Source organism: Cebidichthys violaceus, unplaced genomic scaffold (genome assembly GCF_023349555.1).
Source record: "Cebidichthys violaceus isolate CVI_PGR_0920_01 unplaced genomic scaffold, fCebVio1.0.p SCAF_23, whole genome shotgun sequence".
Lineage (NCBI taxonomy): Eukaryota > Metazoa > Chordata > Actinopteri > Perciformes > Stichaeidae > Cebidichthys > Cebidichthys violaceus.
Genome location: NW_027176406.1, coordinates 2,363,859 through 2,378,188, shown reverse-complemented (window position 1 = coordinate 2,378,188; position 14,330 = coordinate 2,363,859). Strand labels below are relative to the sequence as shown.

Genomic DNA, 14,330 nt, shown 5'->3' with positions numbered 1-14,330 from the left:
ATGTTCACGCCAGGTTCAACTTTGGTGAACCTCGACAGGCGGACCTGCGTCATTGACCATTGTTACAGTGCTGCCCTTTAAAAGAATGGACAATAATCAGTGAGCCCAAAATTGAGAAAGCTAATGAGCTGTCTAGGGGTGTTACACCATCCATTTTATGCAGTCTCCTCTCTAGTGTTATAACCGCTCCAAAGAGGCAGTTATAAATCAATGGTACAAATACTTTTGAATAAACTGCAAACGTATTGACTCGCTAGCGACTCGCGACTCATACATAACATATGCTGTCAGGTGGCAAGTTCTTTGGCCTGGGGATGTATGTATGTATTTACAAATCATTTGTAATTGACACATTGTAAATACATATGCATGTTTTGTGTTTTAATTAGCTTATGACTATTTGTATTTATTTACAAACACTAATTACTTGATCAGTGGGCTACTTTATACTTGTATACGTGCTTCAGGTAACACTATTTCTACCTGAGTAAAATGGTTCAGTATTCTTCTCTCCTCGGACCGAAAGAGATTAAAAGATGAGAAAGAAACAAAAGGTTGAAGGGCAGATTGCAAAGAAATGAAGATATGCATAATAGCCGAGAATGGTGAGATGGCGATGAATAACAATGAGACGGACGGACAGACAAATAGATATACAGATAGATTTTAAAATGTTGAGTCAGTGGTGAGACAGAGGAGCAAGAGAAAGAGAGATGACCAGCTACAGTACACAGGGAGCGATAATGCTTGCTACTGTGCGCGCTTCAGCAAACAGCAACACGTAAGCAGTTGATTTTCTGTCAAGGCGACTCGGAGCCAGCGTCAATCCACACTGGGACAAGACCATTACCAGGATCACTGGAGTGAAAATGGAGCCCATGTTGGACGGCCTGTTCCCAAACTCTGTGTCGACTACACACACACACACACACACACACACACACACACACACACACACACACACACACACACACACACACACACACACACACACACACACACACACACACACACACACAGTCCTGAGGAGTTAGACTGAATGTTAGACTGAATGTAGACAGGGATATATTCACACACTTTAACAATAGAGCCTCCCACAAACCTCCTACAATGCCTTCAAATTGGAAGGTTAAAAAAGACACAGATCCTTGCTAGCCGACAGCACTGATCAAAAATAAACCTCCAATTATGAAATCATCACACTTAATTTAATTATAATTTGTCATCTTTTCAAAAATAAAGTGGCATGCGGTGTTTAAACTACGTAACTTATGGTAGATATCTGGTAGGCAAATTTGGGTGATTTGGCTTTGATGAAAATGTGATATAAATATCACACGGAAGAAGTAGGACGGGTGCAAGTAACTAAATTAAAAGGCAAAGCGGAGAGGAGAGGAGACGAGACGAGACGAGACGAGACGAGACGAGGCAACTGGGCTTTTAGCTAGTAGCTGGGAAGAAAGGGAAGATGTGGGAAAGGTTAAGGGGTAAATTTGGTATTTTTCCAGCTTTATTTATTTATTGGTTTATTTGCTTAGGTACAGTGCACATTAATACAACATTAATGTAAATGCGCCAGCGTTAGCCAAGAGGCTATTTTTCATCTGTAATCCTAGCTGGACCCTATTTTCCCATGTTTCTGTGTCTAAGTAGCTAATGGAGACAACCATTTTTGATATTGGTCCAGCATTGAGGGAGAACTCTGCAGACAGCAGTCGCTCAACAGTCTGCAATGTAATCACTCATGGCACCTGACAGGGTCAAATTGATATTATAAGTGTCGCTGAGATATAAAACATTTTTCTTACTTTTCACTTTCTCTTAGTTTTTTTTGCCAGATGGCAACGCTGGAAACTTGAATAAGAGTTGAAGCAAGGAGTGCTGGTGTGGTAAGAGTTTGATTTGTTGGAGTACAGAAAGCGTAGCTTAGTGTTGTCGAGAAGATTTTCAATATTGCTGAATATTAAGATGATTTCGACAATATGGATGTTAATTAAGCAAGATTTCAGAAGGAGACTTCTCCACAGAAGGTAAGACAAATGTTTTATTTCTCTGTTTGGTCCATTATATAATGCTGTGAGACGCTTATGATAACAGTCTGAGCCTGTCAGTGGCTAAAACAAGCACATTTAATGGACGTACATTGACGATGAGGAGGCACCCCAATCGATTATTATGCAGACCGGTCAATACTGGACAAATTTAAAAATGTTGTATCCCCAGTAGTCATCAGTCAGTTGGACATAAAATATGGGAAAATAGGGTTCAGGTAGAAAAAACTAACGTTAGCCTACCCTCTAAAGAATCTGTTAAAGGAAAAAAATACTTTACCCTACGGAGCAGTGAAAACGACACTTTGCGAGGAGTTCCTCTATATGCAAGATTTGCCTTTATATACAGGAACCTGTAGTATGAATTTTATAGCAACATGTATATTTAAATCTAAAAAACCTGCCATCTGCTCAAGTTAATATTGGTAGCAAGAGCAACAAGAGGAGAGAAGCAAGTGTGACCGCATAACTACAAAATATAAGTAAATAAACTCTTGATTATGTTCTGTTGCTGCATCAACGCAGAATATTTCCATTTTAAAATATAATGTGCTTGACTGGGAGCAGTTGAAAACACTTACAATAAAGTCTACATTCTGTAATAGTATTAGAATTATTTTTATTTTGTCCGACTTTTATATCTATTCTCAATGACTTTATGTCTTAGGTATAGCACTTTAAATGGCCTTGCTGTCAAAAGGTGCTACACAAATAAACTTGCCATGCCTTAGCAATTGTTAATGTAGCTCACTGGAAGCATAATGTATTAATATGCAAAATCTCCCGTCTGCATGCACACTCTTCTGCGTGATGTCTGCTACATGTTTAATACACGAGGACACAGGAGAGAATGAGAGAAAGGAGAAGATGAGGAGAAATAATAGGATCCAGTTTTTTGATATTGGTTGACTGGAGGAGGGAGAAAGAGGATGAAATGGACCATTTGCACACAAATTGGACAGGAGACAGAAAACGTGTTGTGGAGTCACTGCAGCAACAGTTGAGCTGAGGAACTTCAGGGCTCTGCAGCAATCTGTCTCTCCGGGCTCTGCTGCACTGAGGTGTGGTGTGGAGTTACAATTGTAACACAGCTGACACAGCAGCATCTGTCGGACATGCATGTGGAGACACATCGCTGTCTATATACACAGAAATACAGCATAGTATGCATACATCTGGGGGTGGAGGACGTATTGAGATTGAAAAGTAGAAGTCTTGCATTCATTTGACTTAAATAGAAGTACAGATGTTAAAGCACCCTGTCAGAGGTATAATTTGATTATTATTACTGGTTATGTTGTAACTGGACAAGGTTAAGCTAATTATAATTAATTTACATACTGTTGGGTAATTTAATACACAAATATGCATCACATTCTATAAACTAATCATAAGTGTGGAAGGAAAAATCTTTATCGCCAAAGTAGCTGTCAGATAAGTACAGTTTTACAGAATAAGTATGAAGTAACTGTATTAGGAGATACTTAAATAAATGTAGTTGCTTACAGTACTTAGTAATGTAATTAGTTACATTCCACCACTGCCCGACATGACATATTAATATATTAAATACATCTGCAAAAAAAAAAGGTTTTTCTTATTTCTGCAAGCAGCAATACACAAGGGCCAATAAACCGGCCCGGTCCAAATGGACACGCAATCCGAATGGGCACTGCACTACTGCACTTTATTGATCATAGGTGAACAAGATATGTAGGTCAAGACAACAACTCCAAACCAACTTAGATTTCTGTCACAGCAGGGCGCTTGCTGGAGTACCCCGAAAAGCAACATAGTAGACCAGAAACGCACTAGTTTGGTCGGATGTATAAAACACACCGAAGTGTCATCACCCAGTGCTGCGCTGCTTCTCTGAGCTGTTAACCTCAACTTCTCTGGTTTAACCGGTTAAACCCTTTATTCAGATGAAGAAGGTACAACGAGTAAAATGCGTCAAAGAAAACTTCAGCCTGGTGCATGAAAGCCAGCAGTCGGCTAAGAGCTAAGAGTCTATTTTAGTGCTGAAAATAAGTGTGCATGTTTAATCACTTTTACAGCACAACTGCCAAAGATCACTCTGGCCTTCATATTAAAGAGCAGATGTACTGGCAAAGGGAAGCATAAAGTGAAGTCAGTAATGAAATGTTTAGGCGGACTATATATTCACTATTCTTCCCTAAGCGTGCACAGATGCTAATGAAATGCAGCAACAATAATTCCTTGTTTATTTGAGTGCACTTTGGTAGGGTCAAAGTTTGTATTTTACACTGCAGCAGCACTGAAAGAGGGTTTTTTTGGGGTCCACATTAAGCATGGAGGAGGAGGAGGACGTGAGCTTAACAAGCCTCACTGCTTCAGAAAAAAGATAAAACACAAGCTCTTTTTCATGCAAGGTGAGTTTAGAACTCCAACAATAGAGGTGACACAAGCACCGAAGCCTGAAGACCCGTTTTATCAACGACAAGTTTCATTGTGAAGTCATTTTTTAAGAATTGTTTGATGTGTTTCATGTAATTTTCCATTTTATATTTTAATAGATTTTTTTTTAAAAATGTTGCTTGCGGTACCTGAAAACTTTTGGTCTAAATGAAAAAGCAACTAAACCCCACATCATCAGTTTGTACCACCCCACAGGCATTTAAGCAAAATCTTAGTTTGGACTGCACACCTCACTTTAAAATGCTAGATTCATCTGGCCACTGCTGTAACAGTTTCAGGAAAGCAGAGCCGTGTGCACACGTTTATCTCTTGGCTCTAAACACCTGTCAAAGTTGATGATGGAAAGCGCCACTGCGGCTGAACAATAAAGGAAATAGAAAGCGCTGTTGATGAAACACAATACAGTAGAGGAATAGAATGGCCGACGGAAATGGTTGTTTGGATCCCCAGTGGGTCATTCAATCGCCTGTGCCCTTGAACACATGGCCTTTCAGTGGAATAACTTAGGATAAGTAGTACAATGCTAATAAAGAGAGTTAGAGTGTGTGTGAGTGTGTGTGTGTGTGTGTGTGTGTGTGTGTGTGTGTGTGTGTGTGTGTGTGTGTAACAGGTTGAATATTTCTGCATTAACAGGTTTAGGTATCACACTTAACCTGACATTTCTTCCCCAAAAGAGGCAATTTAGCCGCGTGATGTGTCGCCATAATCACTGTGACATTCTCGACACGATGAGCCGTGTTAACCAGGTCACTGATGAAGGTAACAAACACAATGCTTGTTTTGAGTAATCCTTCCTCCTTGTCAGCGCTTGTCAGTACATAACACATGAGCAGTATGACTTGCAGGATTAGTTATGTGAATCCACAAGGGTTAATCTGATTAAGCACAGTGCTTTTCTCCATCAACATGCAACGTTTTGCTGCAGTGAATCATTTTGTTTACATTGATGACAGACATGCATCACCATGGAGACAGTATGACCTATTTACAGTGGTGAAAAGTAAAAAGTACATTTACTCAAGTACTGAATTTGAGGTAGTTTTACTTGACGTGAGTATTTTTATTTCATGCAACTTTATACTTCTACTGATATCTCAGAGGCAAATATTGTACTTTTTACTTTTCAAATTACAATTTTCCACACCTTTCCTGTGTGAATTGCATTATTCAAAATGACGTAGACAGAATCCTTAAACCAACATGGACATTTAAACATATTACTCTGGTACTGAAATGATTTCACTGGCTTCCGGCACAACACAGAATCACTTTCACAATCCTGCTAATAGTCTATAAAGCTCTTGATGGTTTGGCTCCTCAGCACATTTCTGACTTGCTCTCCGATTAAAACCTGATCAGGCCTTTTCAGGTCATCAGGCAGAGGTCTTCTAGCTAAACCCAGAATTAGATTCAGGTGCCTTCAGTTACTCTGGTCCTGATCTCTGGGACAAGCTGCCTGATGAGGGTTTTCCTGATTTCTTTAGAGATACGTGGTTCTCACGGGACAGAGACATCACAAAACATATGATGATCTTATACAATATGATGCATTGCTCTAGATCAAACTACTAAAGGAGTTCAAATCAGCCCAACCTTAAATATTAATCAGAAAATATTTGACAGCACACTCACTTTTCTTTTAGAGTAAGAAGTGAGTTCTTTCACCACTGCCTAGATGGTGGTTGTATGTTTTTTTTAAATTGTGCACAAGACAGCCTGTGCTTATTTGGTGCTTCTAACACTGGCATTAATTCCTGCCTGGCATTTAGATTATTTATGCAGTTGGCGGTTAAGTGTTGTTTTATTGTCTTTAAAGTGCTCAATGCACCAGAAGCAGTGTTTTGAGTTATGCTGTACAAGGGCATTTTTTATAGTTAGATTTTATGAAGGTGTATGCGCCAGATATTTATTGGCCAACACCTTAATTGCACTGGAACTGATTATTACAGCTACAGATTACATGTTGGTCTCATGACAGGACATTGCTGCCCTGGGCTTTTTGGCACCTTGTCGACATGTTAGCTGAGCTGATTTCAACCAATTTGCCTCAATGATGTGAGGTGTCAGCTTTAAGCATTTGTGGTAATATTAACCTGTTTACTACTTGAAAGGTCCTTGTGTACGTCCTCATCCTTTTTCCTTTTTCCTCCCTCTGTATTCCCTCTTCACCTTCAATGAAGCTACAGTCCTTAATATGATGAGCTGATGTGTCGTTACTTTAAAAAAAAAGAAGCAGCTTGATCTGGCCTAATAATTCCCACAGCTGAATCGCGTTATCAAAGGATATGATTCATTTTTAATTTGGCTTTGCAGCAGTTTCCACACAACAGACGCAGCAGCAGACAGAGTGAGAGCAAAACAAAAAACACAAACAGCCGCATGGGAGGAGAAGCAGTGGGGGGGCAGTACTCTTATAATGAGAGGTTTATGCGTGTGTGTGTGTGTGTGTGTGTGTGTGTGTGTGTGTGTGTGTGTGTGTGTGTGTGTGTGTGTGTGCGTGCGTGCGTGCGTGCGTGCGTGCACGCGCGCGCGTGTATGCACATGTGTGCATGTGTGTTTGGTGCTATACATCATTGCACCGCTGCCTGTTGTGATTGCCTGACCCAGGGTTTCAGCGCATTACCACCTTAACAGCTTTGTGGCTGGATTTATGCGTTCAGTGCACACACAGGACACATACACAAACACACAAACACACACACACACACACACACACACACACACACACACGTTTACACACACAGCCACTATACTTTCTCGCTCATAGCTGGGTGAAAGTGTCTTCCTGTCAAATGTATGCAGGTTGAGAATGAGTTTTTTTTACAATTTATGATTTGACCTGGGCTCATCCGGTCTGCACAGAGACACAAAGTGGCCTCACCGTGTTTCTCAATACACTATCCAAGATCATGAATTAAATTTTCATAATTGGGGTCTCAAACAGAATGCATTTTTTGGGATATTTACATTTTAGGTGACAACTAACAATCAGCGGTTTCTGTTTCTATTCTTTCTGTTTTTTCCTCCAACATCATCTCTTTTCCTTTTTGTCTCAGTACGCTCGTGACATTTTTTCTTTCTTAATTTAAAAAAAAAAAAGTTCAACTGTTTGCTATGTCTATTTGCTTCCACTTCAGGTGTCATTTCACCTACTTTGTGTGCAAAGTATTGCCTCTAAAAAGTGTTTAGGCTGAACACACCCTTTCTGTCAGGGAGATGTGCTGCAATTACGTTTTTTCTTAAAAGACAATCATGATGGGAATAACTAACAATTCATCAGTCATGAAATCACATTTCTCACTCAGTCTACCCTCACCTTAATCCCCCAAAATCTTTCCCAGACCTGTTTTTCCCCAGACCCACAGAACACGGATGGATTACCAAACTCCTATGAAAACTGATTATCTGCAAAGCAGTGAACAGGATGAAATCTTCCAACAACTGCTCAGAAAACTCGAAATAGGCTTTTAATAGATTCAATAAACAAAACCAGCCAAGTTTCATCCTAAAAGAAGTCGAGAGTAGTCCAAAGGTGTTAAAACAAGCCCTCGGGAGTGAAAATGTCTTCTAAGCAAGTTTTGAAAGAATCGACAATCATTATCCATGCAGCCTGGCCACGAAGCTAACCAGTCATCCACAGCTCTCAAAGGCAAATCAGCAGAATTACAACAGCTAAGCCCTTCACTCATCAGCACCTCCTTCTCTCTTTCGTAACTTTCTCCCTTCCTCATTTGATCACTCCCTTCCTCATGCTCCAGTGGACTGTCCTAAAACAGGCTCCTATACCACATCACCACAGTGGTGAGCTCTGTCCTCATTGTCTTTGTTTCCCAACATAGCCTTCTGCCATTTCTCTGTTCTATCTTTCACTTTTCACATTCTCATTTGCTTTGTTCTGTCACTGACCCTTCATACCGTCCTCTCTTATGAGTTATGAACCATGGTGGTACAAAGAAAAGGGGGGCATATTCGTAACGATTCAGCTTTTGTCACAGTACTTCTTTTGTATTTTGGATATGAAATATTGCAAGGCAGACAGAAGGCAGATTCAATTTGCATTCTTTCTAATGAGGGCGACTCTTAGTTGCAAAAAGAAGTCAGATTGGGCGTCAATCAAACTCTTACCGAAGCGAGTCGGGAGAAGAGCAAAAACATCTTCTCCATCAACAAAAGCTTTTAGTGCCGTTCTTTGCTCTTCTTTTATATTAAGAAAAACCCTCCAGTTCTGAAAGAGATGATGCTTTTGCAGCATCTACGCTTACCTCTTCTGGAGCTGCCATTGTTGTTTAGAATGAACAGTGGCCTCTCTGTGTCTTCTCACACACACCTAAACTTCACCTGTAGCTGCCAGTAGATCCTCACAGGACGCTTATTGGTCCGAGGCACTGTGGTTTAAACACAAAGGCATTACTCGAAGCCTGACAAGAAAAAAACTCCCCTTGCCCCTCTGCCAGTTTGCGAATATCCCATCTATGTGTGGGCGCCCAGTTGGCTGATATGTATGTTTTTTGTATAAGATTGTCTCATCTATTTTTTTACCTTTTAAAAAAGAGGTTTTCTTCATACCCATCATATTCAACTGTTATTTGTGATGTGTTTTATGAACATGATGAAGGCTATACACAGAAAATACTACAACAAATTTCAGCAGAGGACTGGGGTAGGTCATTTCGGATTTGCGAATACGGAAGTGTGCTTTAATTACTCAAATAAAATTGTTCTCTGCATGATTGCTCCTTAACTAACAGCTTGATTTTAAGGACTGGTAATAATAATACATTTTAATCAGCTATCTTATTTATTTTCATTGGGGAAAAAGCTGTTTCCATCCAGGAAGGTCAAAGTAAACGGTCAAGTGAGCAGAGTGTCCTGCTCCAGGACGCTTGACAACATCTGTCCTGCTGATTGGAGGCATTCGCATGTCGCTTCTGAGAAAACTTCAAGAAAGATGTTGCTGAGTATCTTTTGACAGTGTTTGAACTGCATGTGGGGAAGACAGCCAACCAGATTTCAGAAATATCTCCGAAACAACCCCTTGTTTCAGTACAGAAACAAGGGTCAGTACAGAGCGTCACACATAATTGTTTGATTCAGGGGAGAAAACGTGCCAAGAGCTGCCAGCCTTCATTGTGTTATGGGTGTCTCAGTGAAGTATAACACTAATGAGCACTGATGTGCACTGCTGTCCTCCTCTTCCCCCTCTTCCCCTCTTCCTCCTCCTTTTCTCATGCTCTGGAAGGTTGAGAGGAGGTCTGGTAATGACAGGGTTTTAAAAGGAGCCCCCATGGCCCGACTCTTAACACCCGATGGGCTAGTCGGTCACACCCAGTCTCCATCTCTTCCTCTCCCCCTCACACACAGACACACACACACACACAACCCTGTTCTCTACACTAGAATTAGCCGTTGGCTGCACTCCAGTCAGATCCGCTCAATATTCCACCCTTCCAAAAAACCACCCTCTCCCATCTCATTGTTCACTGGAGGCCACACATTGCCACAGTCATAGTTGTGTCACAGCAATCAATCACCCATCAATGTGAAACCGCCACACACTGATAAAGAGAAAACACCACACAACTGCACGGTAATTTCCCCCAAACTGCTCCCCTACTATCCCCTGACATCAGTCCACAGGAATCTCCATCCATCTCCCACTGTCTGAATGGTCTCTCTCTCTCTCTCTCTCTCTCTCTCTCTCTCTCTCTCTCTCTCTCTCTCCTCTCTCTCTCTCTCTCTCTCTCTCCTCTCTCTCTCTCTCTCTCTCTCTCTCTCTCTCTCTCTCTCTCTCTCTCTCTCCTCTCTCTCTCTCTCTCTCTCATGGTTGCATACAGACAACACACCCATTATCACCTCTCTGTGATTCAGTCACTTGATTCATTACCCAGCTGGTGACCTTCTCACTCATATGCAGAAATGGGTAGACAGACGCACACACGTCCATTCAGACATGCAGGAGTACATGTACAAGCATAAACACATGAATATACAGACGATATTTCAGATTTTTGGATTGTTTCAGATTTTTTTTTCTGTTCATTCCGTATGTGACCGACGGTGATGCATTGCTTGGTAACTTTCTTCAGTAACGAGCAGTGTATTGGTTTACAATTTTAAATTTACAGTTACTAATCCCATTCACGCTCTATTACTTTGAAAGGCGGCAGCTTCATTCATTGTTCATTGTCTTACTGGCAGTTTAGTGAAGAGTCAATATCAGTCTGGTCTCTGCATCAGCGTCGCCAGATGTCAAATAATTATTGTATCTGTAGGATAATTTTTGCTCTGTGTCCAATGTACAATCAGTAATGCCCAATAGTGCAATCATGTACAATCATTTGACCATTCTGTGATGCTTACAAGTAGTAGTTGTCTTTAGTCTCATTGGAGAAACTGCGTTAGCTTGGTGCAGGGGCTGCAGGTGTGGGGAAGACATTAGCATGTACTAAAAGAGAAGTGTGCCAGTAAATGCCACCAACAGGTAGGCTGTAGCCATAGAAGAACTCAAAGCAGTGTGTCACATTAACATTGTCTATGGGACAAATGAATGACCCCCTTTATTCCCCCATCCATGGGCGCCCAAGATACCACATGCCGCTTCGCAACTTTTAATTTTATCCCCTCATCCCAACAACGTAAAGCTGGAAAATATTAATATAATGAGCAATCTAATGATCTCAAGAAAAACGTGATTCTAGAAAATGTAAAACACATGTACTGTTTCTTTTTTCCATCCAGCAAGCCAGCCAGCAATTCAAAATAATCTTATGAAACTAAATGCATCAATATCATAATGACTGTTGGCAACATCAACATCATTATCATTGTCATCATCATCATCATCTATTCCCTGCTAATCATTACCACATCTATCATCTACACATTAATCATCACTCCCTTTTGTGCCCAACATCATCCACACGTCCACCTTTCTCACTTCATACCTGGAGTTGGTCATGTCCGTCTGTCCTCCCTGACTCTTCTCCAGGCCGAGCTTGGTGAAAATGCCGACCAACACCATGATGGCCACCACTCCACAGATAATGTACACGATCATGTGGGTCCCGATCCTTGTCCGGTTCCTCTTGGACCTCTGTGACAGGTGCCGCCGGCTTCCCGGTGTTTGCCCATACGGGTGTGTCATAGTTGGAACAGGAAGTCTGGTCCAAACTGTGGATTTTGAACTGGCAGCAGAAGCGGTAGAAGCAGGAGCCACAGCAGAACAGGTAGATACCTGCGTTACAGTTGAAAGGCGGGTCCCACTGGCCCATGACATCATAGTAACCCCAGCAACGGTTACCGTTAGAAGGAGCCGTTTTGTCCTCCGCTTCTGGTGTAGGGGTTGCCAGTGCGGCCTCCGGTATCATGGAAGGCTCTGTCGTCTGGTTGTCGGTAGAGACCTGGGCCGAAGCCTGACCTGACGGCCAAGAGTTCAGTCCACCCAGAGAGGTCAACCCCAGCAGAACGGCCAGGGAGAAGCTAATCAAGAGTGGATGCACGGAGGTGGCCATCTTAGACTTACTCCAGTATCTTGTAGTGGCTCAATGCCGATGTGTACGTTTGAAAGCTTCTGGGTTTAAAACAAAAAACAAAGAAATGGAGAGTTATAGATCCTTCTTATCCAGATCTTCAAATTGTAGTCACTGAATGAAAATGTGAGGTTTTCAGGTATGAGAAATCACTGAGATAGCAATTTCCATAAATAGAAAGGTTTTAGCCTATATGCATGCCTGGAAGAAGGGGGGGGGGAAAGCGCATTCACTTAGCGCTGTGGGAGTTATTAATGCACACAGTTACAGAGGGCTAAATTGTTGTCAAGGGGCAGAGGAACAAGTGAGTGAAAGAAATCAATCTCACATCTCAACAGGAGTGGATGAGTTCCTTGTGAGCAGGCACTCACATGCACAGACACACCACAGTCCCTGGCTGTTTGCAGTGTGTGGTGTAGGTGTGTGTTTATCAAAGCAGATAAATATTCCAAAATTCAGGAAAAGTCACCTTTCACAAAGCCATATGTCACCAGCAGACAGCAGAGGCGGTAGTAGACAAATCCAAATCCGGTGGCTTGGAGGCAATCTAGTTTAGGAGGGCTTGTTACCTACGAATGAACTTGCCTCTGGCATTTCCTGCACTAAGCTCCCCTGCTGAGTGGTTGAATAATCCGTGAAAAGTGAGAACTCTTGGTTCCTGACGGCGCTTGCAGAAAAGAAGGCGGATTCCTCTCAGACTTGCAGATAGTCACGGGCTCCCACATGAAAGGCTTTTTACTCTGGAGACGGACTCATATTCCTGAGTGGATAACAACTCTAATGCTCAACGCTGGAGTCAAATCAGTTCTGATGTCCTGGAAGTACTCTGACCAGAGTGCAGGGTTTTCCTCTGGAATTGTCGGTCCTCTCAGAGCTTAACTTGCATCTATCATCCCCCTACTCTCAATGTCACTGTTCAAAGGGAGCTTTTTTATCTTTGTGGTGGGCATCTTTTTCGCTGCCACCTTGCTCCACTGGGGTGAACGTTACTCCCTCCGTGAGATGTGCAGATCCAGCCTTTATGAGCGATATTAAATATTGAGCTTTTATTTTGTAAAAGGTTGCGCAGGATATTTCCTTCCTATTTCCAGTCAAAGACCCAACAGGTAACAACAGCTGAGCAGTGTTCTTCAAAACATTGCTCCAGGCTCTCGTCAAGCTGAAATCCTTTGATGATTACGGTCCAAAAGCTCTTGCAACCTGAGGCGTGTTTTCTCTCACGCACGCACACACACACATGCACACTCTCTCATACACACACAGACACACGCACACACACACACACACACACACACACACACACACACAGTCACAAAAACGGCTCAAATCCCCCTGGTGACAGTGCTCTGTCAGTGTCAGTCTGTAGCTTTTAAGCGACACAGAAGGAGTCCAACGGCTTTTTGTCCTCGCTGTGTGCGGGGCTCCTGTTGCTGCGCTGCGTGCACACTCCACTGGAAACCCCTCCTTTGCTTGGATCCCAGGTGTCTCTCACAGACCCGGGGACACCAGCTGGGTGCTCTGTCTGTCAGCCAGCTCAGTCCTGCCCTACAAGTGCTAAGACTAAAGGGGAGAGGTGGGAGGGGAGGGGAGGGGAGGGGGGGGGGGGGGGGGGGGAGGGGGAGGGCTGATGTTGTGATACTGAATCTCTGATCTTAATGTCTTAGAATCCACAACTCAAGAGAAGCTGTAAAAAGAGATGCTGGGGATGACTTGACCAGAGTGGAGTGTCCCACGTAATGGACCGTGGATTTGAGGGGTTTTTTCTCTCCTTCCTTGATTTGCTCTTGGCTCAGTTTTTGATTATCTCTCTTTGTTTACTCTCCGATCATAATCTCCCTCTAAGCTCTCTTTGATATTTTTGCCTCTTTCTCTCCCCCACAACTTACCTCCCCCTTTCCTCTCAGCTCGAGCCAGGCTGTGCGGGGCTTTTGTCGTTGCTGAGGAAATACCAGCGTGGGGTCAGAGAGCCCGTGGACTGCCCTCTGCACTTTCAGTGTCGCACTTGTGAAAGCCTCATCGGAATAATACTCTCCCAGCCCATTCGGAGTGGAGATGCGACAGCCAAACAGCCGTGTGGCAATGAGGGCAGAACAAAAAATATCCTGCTTTCAAAAGAAGCCCCCTTGGAAATATAGGACTGCCTGGAGCAGAAGCTCTTTGGTGTTCAACAACTCGGTTGCCTTTTTTCCAAATTTTCCATTTGCATTAATGCATTTTTTTTGTCTCCCCCCCGCCCTCTGAGCAAAAAGAAACGGACAAAAAATATTCTCAAAGGATTAATATGCAACAGTTTTTAGGCATATCATCTTCC

At 42.5% G+C, this 14,330-nt stretch overlaps 1 protein-coding gene across 1 annotated transcript in view; it reads right to left on the bottom strand.

Annotated features, from left to right (window-relative positions):
* Window positions 1-13,474, bottom strand: part of LOC137878506 (protein shisa-8-like) — a 93,082-nt gene extending 79,608 nt beyond the window's left edge. The window contains 2 exon segments of the mRNA XM_068718837.1: window positions 11,435-11,553; window positions 11,555-13,474. Coding sequence (XP_068574938.1) covers window positions 11,435-11,553; window positions 11,555-12,001 — 566 coding nt within the window. The 5' untranslated portion in view covers window positions 12,002-13,474.
* Window positions 13,475-14,330: the final 856 nt, after the last annotated feature.